The 8,768-nt window shown below is 49.5% G+C and overlaps 1 protein-coding gene across 1 annotated transcript; it reads left to right on the top strand.

Annotated features, from left to right (window-relative positions):
- The first annotated feature begins 1,736 nt into the window (after window positions 1-1,736).
- Window positions 1,737-8,167, top strand: trhr2 (thyrotropin releasing hormone receptor 2). Its single transcript, XM_067234994.1, has 5 exons — window positions 1,737-1,787; window positions 1,945-2,355; window positions 2,603-3,017; window positions 7,169-7,718; window positions 7,803-8,167. Exons 2-5 carry the CDS (start codon window positions 1,970-1,972, stop codon window positions 8,165-8,167), a joined length of 1,716 nt encoding a protein of 571 aa, XP_067091095.1. The 5' UTR covers window positions 1,737-1,787; window positions 1,945-1,969.
- Window positions 8,168-8,768: the final 601 nt, after the last annotated feature.

Genomic DNA, 8,768 nt, shown 5'->3' with positions numbered 1-8,768 from the left:
AGACTATAACTGCCTCAGGGGTGAATGACCTAGAGCGGCAGCAGCGGGCTGTGGAGGAGCAGAGCTGTGCTCCTCTTGTGAAGAGCAGACCAAGGGAACAGAGTCACAGAAAAGTCAGTGGCTTTGATAGGCAATTTAAGATTATGCCACATTTCAACCCAGTGATTAACTAGGTACACAGCGTTGTGTGAAGTGTTGTCTCAGTCAAGGCTCAGTGAAGTGTGTTCTCTAATCCCTGGGGAAATAAATGGGCTTGGGCTGGAGTTGAGGAGCTACGCAACATGAAGGATTGTTCGTCGAACCACCGTGAGGAGCAATTTCTTTAGCGTGGTTTAATCTAAATTGTGCATGCCCACACACACAGACACACTGCACACGCACGCCTGCATGCACACATGCATCCACACACGCGTATACACACATTATTGCCAAAGTTTGGTATTGGTTTTTCTGTATCGTATAAACACTTGTTATTATTGTAGGAAGTTTTATAGATTTTTATTCTGGGCTTGAAATAGCAGTCACTATCCCTGCAAAGCTGTTGTGAATGAATATTCATTTCAAACAAACTTTACTGGGCGGTAGACATGGTGAGAGGAGAGGGGTCTCAGGCTGACAGTTGGAAGAAAATATAAATGACTTTTCATTTCATGTCCGCTTCAATTTATTAGACAGAGCCCTCAGGAGGGGAGATCCAATCTCATTTACAAAGCAGAGAAACAGGGGAGCGACCAGCAGAGGCCTGGCCTGTTTTTGCTCCCAGTCACTCACTCACACTCACTCACTCACACCCTCACCCACTGGTACCCTCACTCACTCACACCCTCACCCACTGGTACCCTCACTCACTCACACCCTCACCCACTGGTACCCTCACTCACTCACTCACTCACACCCTCACCCACTGGTACCCTCACTCACTCACTCACTCACCCACTGGTACCCTCACTCACTCACTCACTCACACCCTCACCCACTGGTACCCTCACTCACTCACACCCTCACCCACTGGTACCCTCACTCACTCACACCCTCACCCACTGGTACCCTCACTCACTCACACCCTCATCCACTGGTACCCTCACTCACTCACTCACTCACACCCTCACCCACTGGTTATTTCATAATTGGAATAACATGACAACATCTATATCACAAGGAGAAGTCTCACTGACATGCAGGCTGGCTGTGCTGGCTCACTAACTGGTGACTGGCTGTACTGCCTAGCTGTCCAACAGGCTGGCTGCTTTGGTTGGTTGTGCTTGCTGGCTGGCTCGCTAACCGTCTGGTTGAGTGGTTGACTGGCTGAAACTGAAAAATGAGCAGAGCTAAAAAGCCTCATTTGAATAATTGCTTGTAGAGCATGTGGTGCCTGGATGGTGCTGATGTCAAGGCCATGTGTTCATCAGCCTGCAGGTAAACTACCAGAACACTTCAGAAAATCAGAGAACACTCTTAAAAAGGCCCTTACTTACCACCATGGTGTTTAGACAAGCAGCTGAATTCATTCCCACTCAGCTAGAATCGTGCGCTCGTTTTACAATGCCTGTGCAATAATAACTATCAGCATGTCAGGGTGAACCCTCCCCATGGTCCATTTATGTCCAGTTATGTTCACTTCTTTCTCTGATTTGCAGCTGGATCAATTGAAAGCTCATCTGTGCTGAAGAGCCCAGGGAAAATCGACATGTTGATTTGATGAAAATCAAATTACCTCCCTGTGAGACCTGTGTCTGAGGAGATGAACTGCCATCTTATTATTGAAAAGGCCAAGAGAAACAAATAAGGTAAAGCATCTTTCAAGAGGAACATTAGACCCATTCAACCATATACCCGCCATGTTTAAACAGGGTGTTCATTTACAAGTCACTTTTCACAGACGTGCAGACAGAAAGAGACAGCACCTCTATTGAATCCCAGTTTTAATCCCATTCACACAAACAGCTCAATCCTCACGTCACCATCAAACATGGCTGAAAATGGGAGCTCTAGAATGGACACGCCCACCAACATCTCATTGGTCAGCCCCGGGGACCCTGTCTACCAATCCCTGGAGTATAAGACGGTGTCCGTCTTCCTGGTGCTGCTGGTCTGTGGTGTGGGAATCGTGGGCAACATCATGGTGGTCTTGGTCGTCCTCACAACACGCCACATGCGCACGCCCACCAACTGCTACCTGGTGAGCCTGGCGGTGGCTGACCTGACGGTGCTGGTGGCAGCCGGACTGCCCAACGTCTCCGACAGCCTGACAGGCACCTGGGTGTTCGGACACGCGGGCTGTCTGAGCATCACCTACCTGCAGTACCTGGGCATCAACGTGTCATCCTGCTCCATCACTGCCTTCACAGTGGAGAGGTGAGACACTGCTGTTTCGAAAAACCACGGTCACACCTGGGGTCAGGTTAGGCGCGTTTTGATTTGCAACGCCGTTGGGCATCAGCATGTCCTCCAGTATGGCCTTTACTGTGGAGAAAGGGACATGTTCGCCACCTGGGTCAGACCCAGGTCTGTTACATTGGTCGATGGGAAAGTCATTTGGGTGTATTAGATTCTCAAAGCTAGTTGTTCCTAGCTTCCTCTGACATCATCTGTTTGTCTCCAGGTACATCGCCATATGCCACCCAATGAGAGCTCAGACGGTGTGTACGGTGTCTCGGGCCAAGCGCATCATCGCGGGAGTGTGGTCGTTCACCTGCGTGTACTGCATGCTGTGGTTCTTCCTGGTGGACATCCATGTGGGGCGTGACGGTACAGTGCAGTGTGGCTACAAGGTCTCACGGAGCCTCTACCTGCCCGTCTACCTCATCGACTTTGCCGTCTTCTACGTGGTGCCCCTCCTCGTCGCCATCGTGCTGTATGGCCTCATCGCCCACATCCTGTACCTCAGCCCGCTGCCTAATTGCCCCGAGGCCGGGGGGACCGCTAACACCACCACACTGCGCCGCAGCTGCCGCGAGCCCCCGGAGAAGGGGGGTCGCCAGGGCCGGGCCAAGAGCGCACTGTCATCCAGGAAACAGGTGTGTTAACGGAGGCCCCAGACACGCACTTTGTCTCCATTTCCCTCCTGTCACCCTCACCCCCTCCCCTCCTCCCTCACCCACTCCCCTCACCCCCTCCTCTCAGTCCTCCTCCCCTCACCCCTCCCCTCACCCCCTCACCGCCTCCTCTCAGTCCTCCTCCCCTTACCCCTCCCCTCACCCCCTCCCCTTACCCCCTCCTCTCAGTCCTCCTCCCCTCACCCCTCCCCTCACCCCCTCCCCTCACCGCCTCCTCTCAGTCCTCCTCCCCTCACCCCCTGCCCTTACCCCCTCCCCTCACCCCCTCCCCTCACCCCCTCCCCTCACCCCCTCCTCTCACCCCCTCCTCTCACCCCCTCCACTCACTCCCTCCCCTCACCCCCTCCTCTCACCCCCTCCACTCTCCCCCTCCCCTCCCCCCTCCTCTCAGTCCTCCTCCCCTCACCCCCTGCCCTCACCCCCTCCCCTCCCCCCCTCCCCCTCTCACCCCCTCACCCTCTCACCCCCTCGCCTCACCCCCTCCCCCCTCACCCCCTCCCCTCACCCCCCCCTCTCAGTCCTCCTCCCATGTCTCCTCCTTCTTCTTTCCTCCTCCATCCCCAGAGTGACTGGGGGGATTAGCCCCCTCTCACTTCTGCTAAGTGGTCAGCTCTTTCCAGAGCCTGGTGACATGGCATAAATTTACCTCCAACCTTTAAGACTGTAATGGTTTCTTCTTCTTCTTCCCCTGGCCCCTGCTTGGCAGATCTCTCTAAGGAGCAGGAAGACCTTCCAGAAGAGATGTTTTACTGAGCTCTCAATGTGTTATCGGAAAGCCCGTAATTGCATGTGTCCACTCATCGGTGTGATGGTGAAGCTGGGGTCATTATCGTCAATGGCAGTCTATGATGTCAGATTCTGTCTCTAGAAGACACAGTTCAGCTGGAGCACATTCCATCCAATAAGAACAAAAAAATTCATGGTTCTCAGAATGCTGATTTATTAGACGGTTTCCCAATGGTTTGAATGACCAACTTTAAATTGAAAATATGTTTTTCCATCTAATGTTGAATCCATCTATTGGGATTAGGTTATGTTTTAGAGCGAGGTGGCTCCTGCCATGGGGGCTGTGTGCTAAGTGTCACTTCATACCTCCCAGAATAAACATTTATTCCTAAAGAGATTGAATAACACAGCTAATGTTGTTTTCCTGCACTTTTTACTTTATTTCTTATTTTATACAAGGAAGTTTTAGGGGGAAATACACTTCCTCTAGGCTTCTTACAGTAATAAATAACACATTAGGGTGAAATTAACTGGTGTCCAGTTATTTTGATTGTATGCTGTAGTTGGAATGTAATATTAGAATCTAATGATGGATATCCCCAAGCAAATAGGTAAGGGGACGCTTGAATGCTCAGGTCTTAGCCAAGATCAAAGGTCATAGCTCCTGGAAGAACAGATCATCAGCCTGATAGACCATTGATCTATAGATCCAGTACTCCGCCCACCTAATGGAGGATCATCTAGGAACACATTAGGAACAAATAGGCTACCGGGACCATAATAGGTTCTCTGAACCATAATATATAAACTGACTGGACTACCGTAGGGTGCCTGGACCATAATTAATGACTGCCTGGACCTTAATATATAGCCTGCAATGATCATAATATATGTACACTGACTGGACCATAATATAGAGTAGGGCCTGCCTGGACCAATAAATATAGGCTGCCTGGACCATAGTATATACATAGACTGACTCAAATTAATAAATAGACTGACTGTGCCAGAGCTAGCAGAGGGAGAAGAGAAGAGTAGGTCTACATCTCAACCTTGTTAACAGCTGAATACAATTGTAGTGAATTACTTCTATCTGGAGGGCTCCATTATTGTGTGTGTCCTTCTAGATATTTGTGTGTTTCTGTGTGATTTTAGTGTCTGTTTCATGCCTGAGCCAAGGAGTCAGGGAAGAACAGGCAGCTCTGCAGAACACAGACACTCAGAACATTCTGCCATATGTGCACAGCTGCTGTATCAATGTGTATGTGATTGTAAACATGCGCTCATGTATATGGATGTGGGTGGGAATGCATGTGCGCGCTTGCTTTGTGCGCACGTTCAGTGCGTGAACACACGTTTAGGAATGTGTGACTGTGAAGATCCTAATCGCAGTGTTCAAAGGGGGTTTCATTTGAACTGAAGATTTGCATAATGTGATTTGGGATTTGCTCTGAAGTGTGCTTAATGCTGGAGATGATGTCATTCCCTCAGTTCCTCAACAGGCTCGCTGGGTTCCTCTGTTCTCGAGACTGATATTATCAGATAAAGAGCACGATAAGCCTCTGTTCTGAGAACCACACGTCTATGACTGTGATCTCCTCAAGCATCTTGCCAAGCAGCAGACCTGACGGGCACATTGGTACAAAATACTCGAGGGGATTGTCTGATATCCACCACTGGCTTTGCTATAGTTTGTCCGTTGGTGGGATATGTAGATAATCAATCAAACGCACCTCTTGTATCTGACTGTAGGAGGTCCTTGTGCTTTAGGTGTCTGATTGGTTACAGCAGCATATTTACTTGGAGACCAGAAACCGTCAGGACAGTTTAACCTGTTTTCTACCTACAGTGAACCCGTGTCAGTTGCTCTAATCGGTGCATCTGTCGTGTGCAGCGACCTGCTCTGGCAGCGCCGCGTCGGGGCTGTGTTTTCCCGCTCATCTGGAGTGACAGTAATTAGATTTGAATTCAGAATGTCGCTGTGATCCGCGCGCCTCTCATTATCACGTCGGTTGATAATTAGAAGCGCGACTCTCCGCCTCTCTCCTGTTCAATTACGAGCTTAGTTACGCTGTGGCGGATCCCTTTATTTCACCTGAGAAGGCTGCTGTCACCCCCGTGCGCGTTCTCACGGGGATGCTTATCTCACTTAGCATTTATCGCTAAAGAGGCGCGGGTGATACTAAACCCTGTTATCGTCATGCCAACGCCTCGCACCTTTGTTCTGCTCTGATCAAATACCGCGGGAATGGAGAGCAAAAGTTGGCTGTGTGATTTAACAACACTGTTTTGACGCATGAGAGAGAAGTGTTTAAGGGGAAAACTGTTACAGGGAGAAAGGGAAGCTGGGGGGGGGGGGGGAGGGGGGTGGGGGGGTGGGTAGGTGGTTGAGGGGGTGGGGTGTAGTGGAGGCCTGTGATATTGTCTGGAAGCGATAAGGCTAATGCCTGGAGTGCTGAGCTGGGTGGGACTGGGCCAGTTGTCTCAGGAGGGTTGAGGAACCTCTGCCTGAGTATGACTGTCGCCATGGTCACAAAGCCATGGGCTGAGTGGTGCTGCTCTCTGCTGTCTTGCCATACCTCTCTCTCTATTCTGCCTCACCGTCTGTCTCTCTCTCTCTCTGTCTTTTCTGTCTTTCTCTCTCTGTCTCTGTCTCTCTCTCTCTCTCTGTCTTTCTATCTCTCTCTCTGACTTTCTATCTCTCTGTCTGTCTCTCTATCTCTCTCTCTGTCTGTCTCTGTCTGTCTCTCTGTCTCTCTCTCTCTCTCTCTCTCTCTCTCTCTCTCTCTCTCTCTCTCTCTCTCTCTCTCTCTCTCTCTCTGCCTCGGCTAATCTTCTCTCCACTCCTCTCTCGTTCTCTCCCAGTCTCACCACCTTTCTCTCTCTCTCTCTGTCAACAGCGTTCCCTCTTCTTCCTCTCGCTCTTCTCTCTCACGCCCTCTCTGCTCTTCTTCTCTTTCCGTCTCCATCCCTGCGTGTCTTCTATTCCCTCTCTTTCCCTCAGTTTCTGTTGTACTACACCCAACTCCTGTCGCCCCTGGCCCCCCAGCACCCCTGGGTTTCCTACACCTAGGACAGACAGCCTGCCGGGCAGAGACGACTATAAACAGCCCTTTTTACTGAGCCTCACACACATGCTCACATGCACGCACACACTGGATAGGAGTGGGATAGGTCAAGGAGAGATCAGATGATATGAATGTGTTTTCTGTTGCAATATTGAAGTGTCTTTAAAGTGCAGTGAATAGATTTAGATATGACGTCACTCTGCCTTCTCTGGCTTATCTTCAAGGTTGACCAAATAAAAGGAAAGTGTCTTCTGACAAGTGTTCATAGTCTAACCTCTTCTCTAATGCCCCCCCCCCCCCCCCCCCCCCCCTCTCCAGGTGACTAAAATGTTAGCGGTGGTTGTGATCCTTTTTGCCCTCCTCTGGATGCCCTACCGGACGCTGGTCCTGATCAATTCCTTCGTGGCCACACCCTACCTGGATGCCTGGTTCCTGCTGTTCTGTAGGACCTGCATCTACGCCAACAGCGCCATCAACCCTGTGGTCTACAACCTCATGTCCCAAAAGTTCCGCTCCGCCTTCCGCGGGCTGTACAGGTGCCAGAGGCAGGACTGCCACCAGCGGAGGATGTCCTTGGTGCTGACCAGCTACAGCACTGTCAGGGACCCAAGGCCCCCCCAGAACACCAGCAACGGAACCAATGGGAATGCCCGCAGAGTTACCATGAATTCGACTACCCCCAAAGACTGTAGCACAAAGAGTTGTTCAGGTGACCTTGTGACCTCCTCGCCTAATGAAAAGAAAGACAGAGATCCAATCAACAAATTAACTGCCAATGGTAAAAAAGATCTAGAGTCTACTGAAAACTCAGTAGCCAGTGAAAAATGTTTGGATTGTATAGACACCTCCTTAGCCAATGATACGAGAAGTATTGATTCTATGGATACCTGTTTAGCCAATGAAACTAGAGATATTAATTCCATGGACACCTCTTCAGCCAATGAAACAGGAGGTATTGTTTCTATGGAAACTTCATTTGCCAATCAATCAAGAGGTATTGCTTCTATGGACTCCTCCTTAGCCAATGACACAAGAGGTATTGATGCTTTGGAAACTTCCTTAACCAATGACATGAGGGGTATTGTTTCTACAGAAATCTCCATAGCCAGTGATAAAAGGAATATAGATCCCAACAGCATCCCCTCAGCCAATGACAAGGAAGTGTTCAATCCTGAAGACATCTACCAAGAGTCCCAAACAAGGGGGGAGGACACTTATTCTGGAGAGGACAGTGAATCCTGTCTCCATGATGAGCCCAAAGCCCTTCCCAGGAAGCCAGAGAGGTGTGGGAAGGAGCTGAGCCACACTGTCATATAAGGCCTGTTACCATCCAGAGAGTCTCATGATGCAGCTGTCCACCACAGTCCAGGATGACACGGCCGTCTGGGATAGATAAACACAGCCCTCTTATTAACCACACCTCTTCAACATCTTCTGTGGTTTGTTTATCATCCACATGTTTATTTCGTTTATTTATCCAGGAAGTGCCATTGTGTGTCTGCCTTTACCTGTACTGGCTGAGAATATGCCTTCCCCCTCATCATTTTCATTACCATCATCTTAATCATTCCCATCATCATCCCCATTCCCATTATCATCATCATAATCATTCCCAACATTGTCATCACCATCATCCTCCTTATCATCATTATCAACAACATGTTGCTGCCTGTTAACTAATATATTAATTACTTAATATTCATGTTATTGAATATGACATACAGTATTATATTTCCGATTCTGTTGCCAAACCAAGGGAGAAGAGGCTGTGTGGGGTTTTCCTTTTTGGTTTTTAGCTCCGAATGCTGCTTTCTAACGTTTAAACTGCTGTCTGTTAGGCCTGAAGCATAAATTGAAATCTGTGTATCTGTAGTAAATGTGTGCCGTGTGTATGGTGTGTGCATGAGTTTGTGTGTGT

Source organism: Osmerus mordax, chromosome 4, assembly GCF_038355195.1.
Source record: "Osmerus mordax isolate fOsmMor3 chromosome 4, fOsmMor3.pri, whole genome shotgun sequence".
In the NCBI taxonomy this organism is placed as follows: Eukaryota; Metazoa; Chordata; class Actinopteri; order Osmeriformes; family Osmeridae; genus Osmerus; species Osmerus mordax.
This window is presented reverse-complemented; position numbering and strand designations above follow the sequence as displayed.